The sequence below is a fragment of the Pagrus pagrus genome (genome assembly GCF_965226575.1).
Source record: "Pagrus pagrus genome assembly, chromosome: 8".
In the NCBI taxonomy this organism is placed as follows: domain Eukaryota; kingdom Metazoa; phylum Chordata; class Actinopteri; order Spariformes; family Sparidae; genus Pagrus; species Pagrus pagrus.
The window spans coordinates 23,964,173-23,982,112 of NC_140192.1; the positions used below are offsets into that span (position 1 = coordinate 23,964,173).

A 17,940-nucleotide genomic window follows, 5' to 3' on the forward strand; every position below is an offset into this window, starting at 1 on the left:
TGTTTATGCTGGATTTGGTTGCAAAAGTATCACACAAGAACAACAAGCACAACAAGAAAATCATGCAGCAACATTGACCTTTCCCTGACAGTGACTTTTCCGCTCTTTTTACCCTCCATCTCAACCTTTTGTTTCCGAGGGCACATTGTCCAAGTGGCTGTTCCAGCCAATTCTTAACTCGTAACAGTGTGTTCTAGCCAAGTCCCATTCCACGCCCCAGGAATGTCCTCAACAAACTGACTCCAAGTGGGAGGATTCAGAGTGTGGTGGACTGAATGTTCAGATAGGAAACATAGGAGAGATGTAACTTGCCCTGTGGCCACAGAGAGGCCTTACTTGGTCTTTTGCCCTTTACTTGGAAAACTGTGTGTACTTATATGTATGGTATCAGAGAGAGGCTGTAAACGAGTTAATTAAGAGATAAAAAAGGTTTCAGTAGGCATAAACAAGACTAAACCCATGCTGCTGATATTACCAGGTAATCTTGAAGTGATCATGGCTGTATTATCGAGAATAGAAACATTGAGTGTAAACTGGCTGCTTTAAGCTTAGCATGTATTAGAACAGGTGCATCTGTGGTATATTACCTTGCAGTGGTCTGGTTCCAGAGAAGGCACATAGACCGGCCCGGTTTAACTTGCTGACCAGGGCTGTGGATACGATACACCACCTCATTACCATCTTCTAGGGGTCGTGACACTCTGTTTTTGAGGCTGGCTGAGAATACCTAAAGTAGATATAAACAGAAGAAGAGAGGAGTTCAGCTGTGGAGTGAGCTACAAAAAATAATGGCTAGTTTACATTGGAGTAATACTGCCACCTGCTGTTTTTAATCAAACACAATTACCCACTTGGAGGCAAATATGCAGTCTAATTATCTCAGTGGTTCCCTACCTTCCCATTGAGAGCAGTGATTGTATCATTGGCGAGAAACCAGTGTTCAGTTCTAAACTCTGTTAGCTGAATGCGGCTGAGGTTGCCACAGTCAGCAGTGGAGGTTGCTGGTACTGCCAGCAGAGTATCTGGGAGCTGGAAGAAGTCTGCGTTGCGGCCTCTGAATCTATGTCCATTGATCTGTGTGGGGTACCACTGGAAGGCAGAAATGGTCATATACGGACATGTTTCCAGGACAGTAGCCCTTCTGGAGAAATTAAACGAAAAGAAAAAGAAATTAAAAAAACAATGTTCTGAAGGAATATGTATGGAGAGGTTGTATCCAACATGCTCAATATCGTACAATGTTTCCTTTTTGAGAATTGATACTTACATCTCACATTGACTGTGTGTGAGGAGGCTGAATGCAAATCGCTCAGCCACCTCAGCAAGATGGCTAAGGCCTCTGGTGTCGACTCTACTGGGATTGGCCAAGGCACACAGCAGGTCATAGGTCAGATTGCTGCTGCTTTCCTGTAAGGTAGTCCTCTCTGCCTCTGCAAGCACCTGGCTCAGACGAAAAAGAGATACACAGGGAGAGAGAATGAAGATTTTTTTCTGTATTAGTCAAGCAAGTATGCTCTAGGAAACAGTCTGCTCTAGTAGAGTTTGAAAGTTTATCTCGCTGATATCCGTATTTGTAATCTGCAGTGCTCTACACTGCCTTGTTCGCTTCTCTCTATATGCTCCCACGTATCCTCATGCTGTGTAACTCTTTTCTGCTGTCTCCGCTCTCTCTTCTGTCCCTGCACACTCCATCTTGTTAAATTACAGTCAAGTCTCCGCTTGTCTGGAGGCTGAGGAAGTGCAATACTGTATGTACTTTTACATCAGAGCAGCACAGCGATAGCAGCTCTCAAGCAGTGACAACTGAGACCTTTTCAGATGACAAACTGCTCCTTAGATTTGTTGGAGTAGTGAAGTACTGGTGATGCGTGCCCTTTAGTGTAGATCTGTCTGACACAGAGGACTACAATGGCTTAAAAGCTTTAAGTGGTGAAAAAATCAAATCATGCAGTAGCAGGTCCCTCATTACTGACTCATTATACAATCATTTATAAAAAATTAAACACAAATCAGTTTATTTGAACAAACAGCTGGGAAAAGTCAAATATATGTATCACCAAATATGTTCATATGGACAATATGATAATTCTTTGGAGAAAATTAGTTGTTTCAGAGTAATAAGTTCAATTACCAGAAAAACTAAAATTAACAATTTTATCTGCTCTTCCGTGTTCAATTAGAAGGAATGTAATTAAAATAAGGTTTTGGTATTAGTCTGCAGACAAATCTTTTTGTTCTCAACCCTCTTACCTTCCCTAGGGCCTCGAGCACTGCTGCCATCTGCTCACGACTTAGAGGTTTATCGACTTTATTAATGAGTCCTTGCAGCACCTGGTTCAATATAGTTGTGTCAAGAGGCTGATGTAATTGGTCCAGTAAGCCCCACACAGCTTCACTTGCTGCATTTGACACCAGAGTCACATTAGCCAGCCCAAACTGAGGGTGCACTCTGGCTCCCCCTGTTGCATTGTAGAGCTCCACCTGGAAGCGCTTCGGTGTGGGAAGCGATGAACTGAGGTCAGGTGTGAGGATAATGTCCAGTGATGTATTACGGTGGCCCACATCAAAGGTAAGCCTACCCTCCTGTTTAGGAAAGTCCATGCCTGCTTTAGCAGGCCAGATTATGGTGGGACCCACCAACTCCTCTCTGGGGAGCTCCTAGAGGAACAACAGAAATGATTTGTGTTGGATGGAGTCTTGTTAGCCAGCATTGTTTTGCATCAACACATGTAATACACCCACAAAATGTAAAAACATTAACATGAGCATGCAACTTGGAACAAATAAAAAAAAAACATCTGTGCATCCGACTTCTCTAGAATATTAAAGGCCCAATTTTCATTTGGTGAATAGCGTCCACGTGGTCTGCATTCCAAAAGCAGAACTGGTGAATTAGTCGTACTAATACAAATACACAGTGTCAAAATACTCTGGTACTCTGGTAAAAGTCCTGCATTCAAATTGTTACTTCAGTAAAATGAATTCAGTTTAATTAGAAAAATGTACAAAAAGTATTAAAAGTAAAAGCACTTAATGCAATAAAATGTCCCCTTTGAGATTATTATGGCTCATACATTAATGAAAAGCAGGATTTTACATAGCTGGTCGAGGTGGAGCTCATTTTGAACTATTCTGAATTGGACTGCAACTAATGCAACTCATTATGGATTAATCTGCTGATTATTAATTAATTGATTGGTTGTTTGGTTTGTAAAAATTCAGAAAATAGTGAGAATCATCATCACAGTTACCCAGAACCCAAAGTGGGCCCACTCTCACAATGTTAGTTATGTCCAACCAACAGTCCAAACTTCAACATTATTACAAACATATTACAAGTACATGAGTGAAATTGACCATGTTATGAAAGCATGATGTAATCAAAAGGACAGGGCTTTTATTACGCATCAAACCTTGTGACAATACCACTGAATACTCTATGCCCCTGAACTGCCTGTAGCAAAGACATATTTAATCATAATGCCTCAGAGAAAATGGGGCTGGTAATGAGATCAAACAGGTTTGGAGAGGAAGGAACATTGGTCATCATCAGCATCAATAAACTGTGACCATTATTAATATATCCATATCCAAGCAGTGTAGCTGATTGAGGGTAGACTGATATCTTCAAGGGACCTCCATCAGAAGAAAAATAACGACTAAATACAATTTAGTTAAAAAAAAAATCTAAAAATACCTGTGCAAGTAAAGTATGGAGTATATTATGCAAAGTAAGTAGTTTTGTGTTTATCTTTCTAGCATTTTTGCATTAAGAGAAATCAACTATGACTCAATTTTACTACTTTGAAGAAGAATTTAGAGCAAGCAAACATCGAATGCCCTTCATCCTGCTTCAACAGTAATTTTCCATTATTGTTAAATGAGAAAATAACTGGGAGACAAAAAGGACCACAATGTGCAGTACAGCCCAACATTAGTGCTCACAGTTCACAGTATACAATACGCAGAGCATGACATAATGAAGTAATCAAGTTTTTCTAACTAGTTCAAATAATGACAGTGTTGGTCAGACAGAGACAGTAACATTGTTCAGGTGTTACGACTGAGGAAATATCTTATTTCAGCTGGTGAATGGTTGGAATCATGTTGGCCTTGACTTTATATGAGTTTTCCTACAACACCTACAAGGCAAAGCTAAAAAAAACAAAAGTGCTTTCAAAAGATAAGTCAAATAACAGTGTTAAATTCAACCGATTACAAATACTATTTCAAACATTTGCACAATAATTTTGTTGCATTGCTTGTTATCTGTTTGTTCTTACCACTGTGCGGTATTGTACAGACATGACTGAAGCTGTGCTTGCTCGTCTGTAGACTTGGAGACTGAGCCTTGTGGTCATCAAAGTGGCAATGGGCAGCCTATGGCCCACAGCAAAGTAAATGATGCCTTGTGGATCGTCGCTCTCTGCCAAGGTGATGTTGGCAAACCGGGTGGTCTCATTGATGGTAGCTCCAGCACCCACCTGATAAATCTCCACCAAGAACCACGCCTGGAATTCTGGTTCCTACCACAATACAAACAAAAGATTATTTTACATTTCTTATGAATACACAGATAAAGAAAAACATTATTCTTCTACCTCATTTGTGATCTACCCTTATACTGCAGGATTGAGCGGATTACAAGGGCAGACAGATACAGACATGCTGCAGCACTGCTTTCACCAGGGGCCACTGCCTCTTTCTCACCTCATCATCCTGTACCTCCACAGTGAGAGCACAGATGATCTCTCCTCTCCTACACAGCGCAGTTCCTGAGGTCTGCACCAGCTGTCTGGTTAGGTTGACTCCATTGTTGACAAGAGTTAGTGCTGCCTTGCTGAAGGTAGCTCTCCAGAACACCTGCAAATCCTCAAAGGCTCTGAACAAAAGAAAGAAGAGCAGACTAAATAACTTGGTTGCAGTCAAATATTGAACCTTTTTCAGGCACAATTTGTTATCAACCTCAATTTCTAACCAAAAGCTTATTTTATAACCTGTTTTCCTGTCTCTGAAGAAAGAGGAGAGCAGTTCTGTTCTCTGAATCCTCATCCAGAACTTGGCCCATCAGGGAATTGAAGCTAAACCCTACAATACCGTTATGGAAGTCACTCCCTGGTATGGACAGAGGGAAGAATAAAACAGAATCAATGCAGATTAATCTTCTCATAATGTCACAATCTTATAATAATTTTCTTTTTTGTAAATGATCATACACGCAGAATAATCAAATAAGCTGACTACTGCAGTGATTATGTGAGGACTGAAATAGCAGCTGGGGACAAATGTAGCAGTGACCTCATGCAAATTAAATGGCATTAGGAAACTGAAGAAAAACACTGACATACACATGTCTGTGAGTCAATTTGATTAGACCTTCGCCCTAAAGACACTCCATGATAAATGTGATACAGTAGAAGAAGATTAAGTCCAGAATGCATACTGAAAAATAAATATTTTGCATAACTTTTAATTGCTGGAACACACCCGAGCATAACAGTCAAGCAAAGATCTTTTTCTCATTATTTACCAAGGATAGTGATCTTGGTAAAAGCTCCAAAGTCCTGGTATGGACTGTCTGTGATCTGTGCACCTCCCTCTGGATCACTGAGGTAAATGAAGAATACTTCCTGTCCCTCAGGCTCTGAGTCATCCAAAATGAGGAGGATGACTTCTGCCTCATTCTGACCAGCCTGAAAGGAAACTATAGTGGACTCCAAGCGGAAGTCCTGTTGCTCCTTTGCAAGGTTCCCAACAGGTTCCAGAGTGAATGGAGGAGGTGTTGTACTTCCATCTGGATAAAAAACCACAGCAACACATTATATTACAATATAATGCTGCAATGGAGAAATAAAGCAGTGCAGCAAAACAAACACAAACCTCCATATGCTTGGACCCGAACCCTCACATCCCCAGCTGCACTGTCGGATCTGCGCACCCTCAGAACCACCTTCCTCTCCTGCTGGGTCTCCTCATCCCTGTCCTCAGGTATCTGGACCAGTTCAGGTCCGATACTCAGCACTCCTCCGGTCACATCACTGGCCAGGATGGTGACATTGGCCACACTGTGCTGACGGTTGAGGCGAGGAGCGGACTCTGCCCAAGTTAAATCTGGAGTAAGGACTTGAACATCTGTAAGGTTGACGTGAAAGTACTCATCAGCCTCTGAAAGAGAGTCGTCAAGTATTGAAAGGTGGAAGGAAGTGTTGGTTTGGCGAGGTGAGTCAAAGACCAAACGGCCATCTGGCACTGCAATAAAGTCCTCTCCTGCTGCTGCACTGCCTGCTACTGTTGTATAGGACAGGCGGGTGCTGTTGCTACGAGAACCGTAGAGTCTCTGAACATAAAGTGTTATTGTCTGGATGTCCTCTGCAATGACGAGCTTCCGGGAATCGGGGGCAAACTGGTAGATTCCCAATGGCTCCACTTCTGCCACAGTAAATCCTGACCTGAGCAGGAAGACAGACATCGGAGAGAGGCTACATATGACGTAGACTAAATATTCAAATTGTTTTTGCTATTTAAATAACATTAGTAACATTAGGATATCATCACTTAGGGTGTTATAGCATAATTAGCAAAGGAAATCACTGAAAGAGTTTGAGAGAAGTTGTTTTTTCATGAACATATATGATCTGTAGAAATAAAAAACGCCACCAAACTAACAACTGCAACATGTACCAGGTTTGTATTCCTACAACTCCAGACGACTGTGAAACCATTACCTGAGCTTGACAGTACCGGCTGAACTGCTGGAGGTGGCAGCACTGAGGTGTATAGCATACGAAGCTGCCTCAGATGCATCGGCAACAGCTGTGAGCGATATGTCTTTAGTCCTCTCTCCATGGGCCATCTTCAGTGAGCCTGTATATGAAGAAAGGAGCAAATTACCTGCAGTTAATATTGCAAGCTATCATTAGTCCAAGATATTGTTTGGCATCAGTCTGAACACCAGACACCAAGCATATAGATAGATAGATGTCTTGTATTGATCCCAAATTTGGAAATTCCTGATATTTCTTTGAGGATACTGAAAGGCATGCACAAGATAGAAGATTAACATAGGAACAAACAAGGCATTAAAGCATTGATTGTTCTACTATTATTGTTCTATACTACTTCACATTAAATCATTTGAAAAAAATAATGAAAGTGGTTTGAGACAGTGTGTGATTCTACAAAGCTTCAGACATCATTAATTCTATGGCTGTTTTACCTGAGCTTGGGGTGATAGTTCCCAGTCCAAGACCAGGTGGAGCCTGTCCTGAAGGATACCCAGCTGTCCACTGCACCCTGATGTCCCCAAAAAGGCCTGTTCTTGTCACTTTTGCCTCACATGTTCCTGTTTCTATACTTGAAACCTGAAGTGCCAGGAAGGCAAATCCAACCTGCACAACATATGTGAGAGAAGACAGTCGATGATGTTGTTATCTTATTGCTTCCTTTAACATTAAAACAGGTTAAAAAAAACTAAATAAATGCATCGGTTCTTATAATTATGTTACAGCACTGTGCTCTCATTGGATTAAAGTTATATATTAGAGCATTCTGCAGTAAGGAAGCCATTTATTATGAGGTATCTTTATGTCGTACACACAGAAGGTCTGTTCATTAAATGTCATTGTTAGCATCCAGTTAAATGTATTAGCCCTAGTGTGTTACATGGACCTTTCAATAGGCTTGACAAGAAACACTTGAGTGTTCACAGAGCAGTCAAGGACTCAGCACTAACTCAGTTATCAAGGTTTTACATACATTTCAAATTATATTAAAGTCTGTGAAGAGTCATATCAGAGGAATATAGTGCAGTAAGTCCACGTCTGTTCTCTGGCAGTCGAGAAATAATTGAATAAACTGAGGTATAATGATTAATTTTCTATCAGTGCAATTTCATCATTCAATGAAAGGGATCTTTCACAATGAGCAAGTCACCAGAAGGAACATACACCCTAATGAAATGTCCTAAAGCAAAGCACTGAGGCCCAACCTTACATATATATCATATATGAAAGAACAAAAAAAAAAAACACAACCACAACTCACCTCTGAGCTGGCAGCTTCTTCAGGCACAGTCACTGTAGCAACGCTGGCCTCATGAAGGAGACGAGGAGGAGAGCCGAGGACAGGACTGACTAGTCTCACATCAGTTAGCTCTGCCTTAAAGCTCTCACCAACTGACAAAAACACCTACAAAGAGAAAAGCAGACAAAACAAACAAATGTTATATGGGTGGGTATTTTATTTCATTTTTCAAGTCTTAATTTCCCTGAACTTATGTCTTTGCTCACCCGGCTGCTTATTGGCACAGTGATAGAACTGAAGGTCTCTCCCTCTCTCATGAACAGCCTTCCTTCAGCTCGTCCTCCCAGTATCTCCTCGATATCCATCACTTCATCAATCCCTCCACTAATCTTATAGCCCACACTGGCATTGCCAAACAGCCCGGCCAGCCTGGTCACATTCATAACCAGTGCTCTGGTTACCTCAGACCCTGCGCCTATTACAACTATAGACTGCTGCTCAGGGTTCAGGGAAAAGACACCGTGGGGCTCATCATTGGCAAGCACCCTAAGGTTGAGAGAGGACAATTAATCTCAAGATAATTCAATTTTAGACTTTTTCCTTGAAATTTGATACATGTTATTGAGTTTAACAGAGCCATCACAACAAACCTGATGCGCGTTGTGATGAGGTTTGGGTTGGCATCCAATGTAGCACCCCCCTCCACAGCAGAGAGACGGACAGTGTAGAGCTCCTCCAGCTCTGGCACTGTATCGGGCATCAGGCTGAGGAAAATTTCTGCCACTCTTTGGCCTTCCAGGATCATTACTGAGCCAGCTAAGGCTAGGAAGTCACCTGCTATATCTGAGTCACTCTGTATCTGCCAATGCACCTGAGGTGTGAGAGAGAGTATGGTTTAAAAGTGGACACAAAGAATTCAGCTAGTATAATCACTGATACTGGATGTGATTGATAAATTACAAATGTACAGTATATTGATGTAGGATTACCGTGATGTTACCCATGACACCCTCTCTGCGTGTAATTGACAGAGAAATGTTAAATGGGCCCTCTGCTTCTGTGGATTCATTGTAGACACGCTCTTGAAGAGCATCCTCAGTGAACTGGACTATACCATTTGGGTCACCAAACTTCTCTATCTGGGAGAGAAAAGCACATTGGGAGAGAATAGGGGTGAGTAGGGTGCTGAGGATTGCATCCCATTACACTGAATAAAAGGTGAAGAGTTAATTTGCGAAAACAGATAAAAGCCAGCCCTAAATGAATAAACAAACACCAGTTAATTAATATTCCCTGGAGTTCACAATTAAAAAACATAATTGAGGAAAATAAATCAAAACGAACAACAAATTTGGATAAGAAACTGTGTGGTCCTTGTTCAACAGTCTTAACTGATTCAAACTTGCAGGCATTATACAATGAAGTACCTTCAGTGTTATGGACCCAGCTTGAGGGTCAACATCCAACTCTCCAGACATTATGCTTAGTTCTATTACAAACATCTCCTCCACCTCCACCTCCCCATGGGGGAGAATCCGCAGCTCTATCGAGCGTGTACCCTCCTCTCCATCCCTGAAGAAGAATGACCCGTTCACAGGTTCTCTAATGTCTGTATTGGACGGAGGAAGGACGTCTCTGCTGTTAGGGCCACGGATGAACCAAGCAACCTGTAAGTGAAACCAGTTTGAATTAGCTGACGTGCATGAAGAAAAACTTTCTTTACTGGCAGAAGGTGTTGTTTCTCTTACTGTTGCATCACCCACGAGGCCCCCTGCTCTCTCCAAAACAAGATTGAGCTTGAGAGTGGAGTTAGGGTTGACCAGAGTGATTAGGCTCTCATTGAGGAAACGGACCACTCCACTCAGAGAGTCACTTTTGGCGATGGTTACCCTGGCAACACGTTGAGAGCCTAGAACTGCTCCCCCTGTAGCTCCAACAAGTAGGACCTCAAAGATCTCTGCATATTCGCTGGGGGAGATAATTTTAGTGTTAAATTGGAATTAATAACATCTTCACTCATTATAGTCTTAAATTCATGTTTTTTTTCTCTACACTTCAACTCAGAGCTTATTGTTTCTCCTCTCACCTGTCTAGGTCATCTACAATAGTGATATTGATGTGGCTGGTATTCTGGCCATGGACAAACATCACTGAGCCATTATTCAGAATGTAGTCGAGGTCAGGGGTTGCACCCAGACCTCTGGAAATGAACTGAGCTGAGACCAGTCCATATGAGCCCACTCTCCTCACCACTGGGATCAACACTGAGCCCACATCCTCCTCAACTGAAACACAGAAAGCAAAGAAATGTTTACATGTAGCAGATAATTTTTTAATATCTTCTCTGTATCAAATTGCCTCTGTTTTGACTCTTACCTGTGATGTTAGAATAGTCCTGCCTGAACTCCAAGATACCTTCAGCATTGTCACTCTTTAGTATGACCACAGCAAGAGTAGAGATGTTACCTATAGCTGGAGGCTGGTCCTGCTGGAGACCTGACTCCATCACGGTGTAGTCCACACCACTGACCACCAGAGGGGGACACAGAATGAAGAGTCAATGACAGGAATCCTTAAGGCTCTGCGCTGTCTACTGTATATTATGAATTACTACAATCCTCCAGTATGGAGCAAATTTCCTACAAAAAACAAACATGTCCTACGATTCACTAACAAACTATGTGGTTTACAAATACAAAACATAATTAATAAACTAATGTACATGTAATACAAAACATACTAATGAAACAAATACACAATATATTTCTAATAGATCCTGCTTCAGAAACAAATACAGCATGTCTTACAAGATAAAAAAGTTATAGCTTACTAAGATCAACAAATATGTGATATTCGGCACATTATTACCGCTGTGATTGTGCAGGAAATTAGCTACATACTCCACTCCAGCGCCATTTGCAACAGCCTTTTTGAGCAATAACACTCACTACCTGCAGAAGCTAAAATTCAGCTTTCAACCAACAAAGTTTTTAATCTGTTCCACCATATCGAGTTACTTTACCTGACATTGACTAGCTCCACTTCAGTGATGTTGAGGAAGAACATCTCAGGCCCCTCTGGAAGATTGTCATCCTGGATATGCAGTGTGACTTGTTGTGAGGTCTGGCCTGGGGTAAAGAGAAGACGCCCTGAAGCTGAAGCAAAGTCCTCTCCACTGACTGCTGTGTGGCCTGAGGTCTGGTAGGTCACCCACACACTGCCCAGACTTCCTAAGGAGCGATTGACTGTCACATTGACCTGCAATAAAGAAAGAACATGACAGTTGACTCCGTATTCACAACCTCATCTGTTAATGATCCTACTCAGGATTATGAGCAGATCTTTAAACGTATCAGCCCCATGTTGTTGACCTCACCATTCCCTCCTCCTCGGTCGCCATGATCTGGTGTTGGGTGAGGGAGAACAGGCCGTATGGGTTGTCACTGGCTGCCATAATAATCCTGGCATGCTTGGCCATGGGACTGATTTCCAGTCCAGAAGTGGCGGAGGTCAGTGTAAGCTGGTACTCAAGGTGCTCTTCGGGGAGTTCATCATCCAGGGCCTGGAGTTAAGGATGGATATGACAAGGGAATTTTAATACAAAGCACACCAAGAGACATTATCGTCAAGCAATTTGGTCTGCACATATGTATTCTGCAATCTAGATTTTTTAGTGAACTCTACAATCTATATTACGCAGTACCTTCAGCAAAATGGTGGCAACAGACTGTCTGTCTCTCATGGTCACAGTGCCAGAGATGGCTTCAAACTCAGAAACCACAGCAGGAGTGATATTCCAGTATACCTGGACCTCTCCAAACACACCCGGTCCTCGCACAAGGCTGGGGGATAAACACAAGGATTTTGACATTAAATTCTCAACTAATAAATCCAGACAGTTAAATGTATAAGTTTTGTATATTTTTGTATATAAGTGTATTAATCTCACCTGACCACGGCACTACCATTGTAATCTCCCTGGGGTTCTCCAATGAGGATCTTCCTGGAAGACTCTGCTATTCCAATAATCCCCAGGGCAGCCTTATCTGCCCTGATAGTGATGGAGGCCATGCCTGGAGGATTACAAGACAGACGAGGGTAGTAAAGACAGAGAGGACAGATGGATATGATTATTGCATCCATGAAAGACAATGCTGAAAATACTGTTCATTTCTTCTTCTTTCATAAATACTGACCATTTAAGGGGTCGATGACAGCACCGCTCGCAGCAGGAAACAGCCGGACAGTGAAATGCTCATCTCCTTCCAGTACAGTGTCAGTGATAGCTCTGACCACAAACGTCTTCATCGACTCAGTCTGGAAAGTGTGAAAAGTATAGCATATTTCATGACAAAACTTGCAGTACATAAAGATAAAAGGTCAGGATTGCACAGTATATGTGGTGGTACAGTGACACCATCTCTTTCTTAATGTACCTCAGTGAAGACAAGAGTTCCATTCAAAGGTGAGAGGTCATCTGCAGCCTCGTCTTCTAGCTGCCATCCCAGGGTCACTGCTCCCTCGCCTCCTTCACTACGTAGCACTGATAGTGTTGCCACTGCAGCAGGATCATCCACAAACTCTGGCTCACTGATAGTAAACTAAAAGGGGAAAGATTAAGGAGATATAGATAAGTTAGGGATTGCTGTGATATACTGTATGAAGGATTTCAGATGAGGGTTTCACAAATCTGTTGATGCAGAAAGTGTCCCTAAGTATAAGTAATTTAGACCTACCTCCAGTTCCTGAAATCCAAATCGTCCAAGAGGTGAGTCGTTTGGCGGAATGCTGATAGTTACAGAGGTCAAGTCTCCCAGTCGAGCACCACCAATCACACGCAATAAATTCACTCTGAAAGTCTCGGATGTCTCCACCCGTTCATCATCCAAGATGGTGACTGCAATCATGGCTTCTCTCTAAAAATGAGGGTGAGGAAACACAAGCTAACACCCTGGAAGCTGTTTGCAAAAATGTATATGTGGAAAGACTCAGGTCATGGTTTAATGTGAAATTGAAGGCAAGGTTCAGTTCAAATAAAGGTAATTTTTCCATTTACCTGTCCATCTTGAAACGTGATGTTCCCAGATGTGGGGCTGAAATCATTAAGATCAGCAGTGATCGGCTCAGCATCCCAGTAGAGGACCAGTCTTCCAGTTGTACCAGCAAGTCGCACCACTGACAGATGGAGGATGTTGTCTGGTGGTGGTATCTCATATGCCAGCACGATTCCACTGATATCCTGGACAAGATATTAAGAAATAATGCGTATTTAGGGTTGAATATTATTATTAATTAAATATATAGTATAATAGGTACATTTAATCTTTTGTCACTATTGCATCAGTTGGGAAGTCTACCATGTTCATGTCTGTGTCAGTGACATGACCCCGTACTCACCTCAGAGACGTTGAACTGCAGAATCCCTCGAGGGTCATCATTCTCCTGGATGGTGACCTCTGCTACCTCCATACCAGGCCTTGCCACACTGGGCTGCCCTGCCCCCACTGCCCCTCTAACCAGCTCCACACTGGTGATATTTACCAGGAAACTCTCCGCCAGCTCTGGGATGTCATCCTGAGAAAACACATGTACATGTACACTGGGAAATGGAAAAACTCACGTCTCTATCTTACAAACACAGTCATGATTTTATTGATTGTTGAAGTGATTTCACAAAATGTATTCCTATGATTATAAGTGCTGTTAAATGTAGTAACAGCAACACATCTAGAATTTTGCAAGATTTATACTTTATTAAAACATTTTCACAAGCCCCTAAAATGATCACTACAGGCCCACTTATATATCTGCAAGGGTGAGAAAAACATAGAGAAAAAGCAAAAGAAAGGATATTTTATGGATGAATGGAACAGGAGGATTCAAATTGATTTTGATTTTATGGTCATGATTCAATTCTATTTACAATTAAACCTTTTTCTTTTCAGCACTGAGGGTTATGTAATTGTTATACTATCAAAGCTTTTGGAGTTATCATTGCCATCAGTCAGTTGATCGTCTTCAATCACACAGGATAAGTGTGCAGCTTCAGGCTACCGGTAAGCTAGCTGTGTTCTCTTTTCACTCCCTTTGGAGGCGTGTGTGTAGGCAGGGATGGGGGGGGGGGGATGGGAGAATTGCTGATCGTGCTTTTGATTTCCATGATCGAAACTGAAAGCTCATTTGAATCGATTTTCGATTTTAGAACCGAAATTGTAACACCCCTTGAGGAGACAAGGGGGGGCATTGTTGAATTTATTTCAAGGCTAATCTTTGGACAGTCACAGGACTGATTCCAGTGTGTATGTTTTTCTCCTGAAGACAAGCAACAGGTGCATAACCAGTTTGAATGGGCGTAAGTGTGGGAGGTGTAAGATGAGAAATAGGCAGAAAAATTGCGCCTGAGAAATTTTCATGGGGGATTCATACTTCTACTGCTCACACTCTTTCTTTATACTTGGTTTTACATGTTTATTAGAAAACATGAACTCTTATATTAGTATACATATTAGTCTTTTTCCTGATATATTATTTTTTATTGACATAGATTCAATTAACTTCTCTACTACTCCACACATTCCCTACCGGTAGGATTGTGACAGTGACAAGAGCCACAGTAGCACCATTTATCATAATGATGGTGTTGTCTTTGGGGGTGTAGTCCTGTCCTGCAGTGGCCTGGTTGGATGAGGGCTGGTACAGGGCCGGCCTGGTCTGGAAATGAATTTCCACCTCACCTGAAGAGCCCTGCTCCCTCACTATAGACAGAGTCACATTGACGGGAACCCCTGCAAGTTGAAAGAAAAGGGAGGTTACATAAGCCAATGGTAAAATATACGATGGCAATAACAAGCTGAATTGGTAAAAATATCTATCAGTTTAGTAAAAGAACATTCTATGGTCAGTGTTTAGGTACGTTGCTCTACTAGTCAGATTTCTCTGACACACTGGGCTGGCCTCCAATGGACAGATTAAGACAAATCCTAAATTACTTCACATCCTGAAAATCACTGCAGATCTCCTTTACAGTAAATCGCAAAGTGCGATTACTATAACAGCTCCTTAAGAAACCTCATCCCAGAAAAAGAATGACTTGTATTAAGCAACCAGCTAAATTTACAGCAACTGTTTCTGGAACTGAGAGATGTATATAAGACTCCTCTGCACTGTAATCTAGAAAAAAACAAATTTTCTGACAAACCACCACTTATTTAGTCATTTCTCGCAACAGAAATTCTTACTCTCTGGTTCTTGTGTGAGTGTAAACTGGGAGTCCAGATGCCATCCAATCACCCCATAGGGAGAACCATTTGGTAGGATGGTGAGAAAAGCCTGTGCCCGCTGCTTGTCAATTACTGCAGCCTGTCGTAGGTCCTGCAGCCCCACAGTGGTGACATCCATGAGGGTGACTGTGACACTCTCCCTCAGCTCTGGAACACCATCTGCTATCACGGTCAGTGAGATGATGGCCACTGACTGGCCCTCTGAAAATGTTACCTATGGTATGACACAAATCATAATTTTGCCATTGTTTATTTTGCTAAGCATTAATTTTAAAACATGTTGTCAATACATACAGGAATGTGCGTGCAAGGTTTACTCACCACTCCTGAAGTGGGGTAAATGTCTGCCAGACTGCCATTGGCAGCCCAGTGAACAGTCAGTCGGCCAAACGTCCCTCTTTTCCTCTCCACACCGAGAGAAATTTGATTATTTTGCTCCAACTCCTCTACCTCAACAGATAGAGAATTCTGCAGAGAGGCAGTGACAATATATTTTGGTATTACAATTTTGAGGTAATGGTGAGAAAACACCCCTGAAATTATTCTGATATGGTCCAAAACACAATGGCTGAAACACGATGAATACTTAACATGATGGACAAATGCATAAGCTGTCTAATATCAAAAGGTTTATCTGCTTACCTGAGCAAAGCCGATGACTCCATGGGCATCATCGTTGGTTGGGACAATGACAGTCACCTGACCACCGAATCCAATCTCAGCCCCGCCCTTTGGATTCTTCAGGCTGACCTGGAAGTGCTCCTGCTCCTCAGGGATGTCATCATCTATGATGTTCACTGCAATCTCAAGCTCGCTGTCACCAGGAGCAAAGTGCAACTCCCCAAAACTGAATGGAAGAAAAAAAGACACAACATGCTTTATTTATTTGTTTAATATTTCTCCTCAGGCAGGACTTGCTTTCTGAGCTTGTCTTTCTCTCAGTTATAGAAACAATTCTGGTACCTGGGTATGAAATCAGACTGATTGGAGACAGAAGTGAATTCATAAACAGTGGAGCTATTCTCCTCAGAAGAAGCCAACAGGGTCTTGGTGGTGTTCAGGGACGGGATCATGAGGGAAAAGAAGCTAATGGCTGGAGGGGCCCTGAGGATCATGGCGAGCAGGTTGACATCAGACCTCCAGGAGTAGAGTGATGAACCATTTCTTCCAGTGAGCACAACATAAGCTATGAGGAAGAAAAAGATTCAGTATTGTCACAGTATGTTATTCTAACACTGACAAACAGAACTAGATAAAAGCTTTCTTCACAAATAATGCAATTCATGAAGTGTGTGCTTACTGATCCCAGAAGGAGCAGTGAAGGGGTGAATAGAGGTGAGGCCTGGGTGAGGAATGGACTGATAAAGCTGTGGTGAAGACTGTCCTGAGCTCCACTGTAACACCTCACAGGATGGAGAGAGACCTGGAGAAAGATGCAGGAATGCACAGAAACACACACAGATGAAGGATCTTTCACGCTACAGTGGCATGTTTATGTAAAGTAAGGACTGGTCTTACTGACACACCCAAGACGGACAAATTACAACCTCTGAATCCCTCAGCGGCTCTGCTCTGCTCCACACTGAGGCTTTTCCCGTAAACCCATAGCAGGTCTGAACCAAGAAAACTCACCACTTTTGCAGACTCAGAGAGATTATGTCTCATCAAAATATACGGAGCATAGTATAAATACATGATCTGGCTTACATTGTGAATTTTGACCACATAACAAGGCTGTTTTTTCTGTAACAGACACATTCTTTCTGTGTGCCTTCTTAAGTATCACCAATTTGTTTGTACTATCCCAACCAACATCTAACCACTGAAAAATCCACTACAAAGTACAGCCACATAAAAATGGCATCTTATTATTGCAAAACACAACCATCCTCTTAACATGCTGTACCACAGACTAAGTGCACTTGCCTACCATTCTAGGCTGTTTTTATATATGTAATCTCTTCACCACAGTTCACTTATATTCAAATACAAAAACATTGATAGTAGAGAAGTTATTATTATAGTTAATGTGCAAGATAAACATAACAACATTTATTAATGCTATATGACACAAAAGCAAGACAGATCACCTTCAATAACAACCAACAGGATAGTGTCCTCTGCCCTTGTGTTGATTGTTTCCACCTGAATGGCTCTGCCAGAGACTTGGAGAGGCTGTGGGTTCTGAAATCTTCCATTGGTCCATTGCAGCAGGAGGCAGCTGACAGTCTGTCTGTCTATGCACACCAACAGGTAGGGAACAGCTGCATGAGTGAATGGAGTCACACTGAGGATCTCCTGTTCGAAGTCAAGAGTCTGGTGGAGGGTGAAGGAGCCTCCAGTCCAAACAAAAATCTGCAGCATGAAACAAATAAATAACAGAACTTGAGTTCAGGCACATAAGGTTTCTCTACTTCCTGCAACTTTTAATGATATCACTTCATCAATAATTAAAGATCTGTCTAAACAGTGGAACGGTCAGCCTCACCTGGCTTGATGCTATTAGATACTCTCTGCCTTCAGTGGAAAAGTGTTTCACATCCAGAGCTTCTACACCTAAAGTTTGTTCCTAAAGAAATCAGATTGCCTCAAATTATATGAAGATAATACAACATAATGTCATAATGCTAAAAAACAT

At 42.0% G+C, this 17,940-nt stretch overlaps 1 protein-coding gene across 3 annotated transcripts in view; it reads right to left on the reverse strand.

Moving 5' to 3' along the window:
- adgrv1 (adhesion G protein-coupled receptor V1) overlaps positions 1-17,940 on the reverse strand; it is a 122,210-nt gene that overhangs the window by 56,684 nt on the left and 47,586 nt on the right. For all 3 annotated transcript variants that reach the window (XM_084360536.1, XM_084360535.1, XM_084360537.1), the window contains 36 exons: positions 17,791-17,871; positions 17,393-17,657; positions 16,603-16,725; positions 16,266-16,488; positions 15,945-16,149; positions 15,624-15,770; positions 15,261-15,516; positions 14,605-14,807; positions 13,420-13,596; positions 13,079-13,261; positions 12,759-12,938; positions 12,459-12,623; positions 12,219-12,339; positions 11,972-12,095; positions 11,726-11,864; positions 11,399-11,584; positions 11,045-11,280; positions 10,399-10,547; positions 10,109-10,307; positions 9,771-9,990; positions 9,450-9,689; positions 9,012-9,161; positions 8,673-8,893; positions 8,289-8,568; positions 8,044-8,187; positions 7,217-7,388; positions 6,726-6,864; positions 5,881-6,449; positions 5,531-5,794; positions 4,998-5,115; positions 4,711-4,882; positions 4,284-4,526; positions 2,251-2,658; positions 1,268-1,440; positions 895-1,141; positions 588-727 (listed from right to left, as the gene is read on the reverse strand). In XM_084360536.1, coding sequence (XP_084216662.1) covers positions 588-727; positions 895-1,141; positions 1,268-1,440; positions 2,251-2,658; positions 4,284-4,526; positions 4,711-4,882; positions 4,998-5,115; positions 5,531-5,794; positions 5,881-6,449; positions 6,726-6,864; positions 7,217-7,388; positions 8,044-8,187; positions 8,289-8,568; positions 8,673-8,893; positions 9,012-9,161; positions 9,450-9,689; positions 9,771-9,990; positions 10,109-10,307; positions 10,399-10,547; positions 11,045-11,280; positions 11,399-11,584; positions 11,726-11,864; positions 11,972-12,095; positions 12,219-12,339; positions 12,459-12,623; positions 12,759-12,938; positions 13,079-13,261; positions 13,420-13,596; positions 14,605-14,807; positions 15,261-15,516; positions 15,624-15,770; positions 15,945-16,149; positions 16,266-16,488; positions 16,603-16,725; positions 17,393-17,657; positions 17,791-17,871 — 7,262 coding nt within the window. The remainder of the gene's footprint in view (positions 1-587; positions 728-894; positions 1,142-1,267; positions 1,441-2,250; positions 2,659-4,283; positions 4,527-4,710; positions 4,883-4,997; positions 5,116-5,530; positions 5,795-5,880; positions 6,450-6,725; positions 6,865-7,216; positions 7,389-8,043; positions 8,188-8,288; positions 8,569-8,672; positions 8,894-9,011; positions 9,162-9,449; positions 9,690-9,770; positions 9,991-10,108; positions 10,308-10,398; positions 10,548-11,044; positions 11,281-11,398; positions 11,585-11,725; positions 11,865-11,971; positions 12,096-12,218; positions 12,340-12,458; positions 12,624-12,758; positions 12,939-13,078; positions 13,262-13,419; positions 13,597-14,604; positions 14,808-15,260; positions 15,517-15,623; positions 15,771-15,944; positions 16,150-16,265; positions 16,489-16,602; positions 16,726-17,392; positions 17,658-17,790; positions 17,872-17,940) is intronic.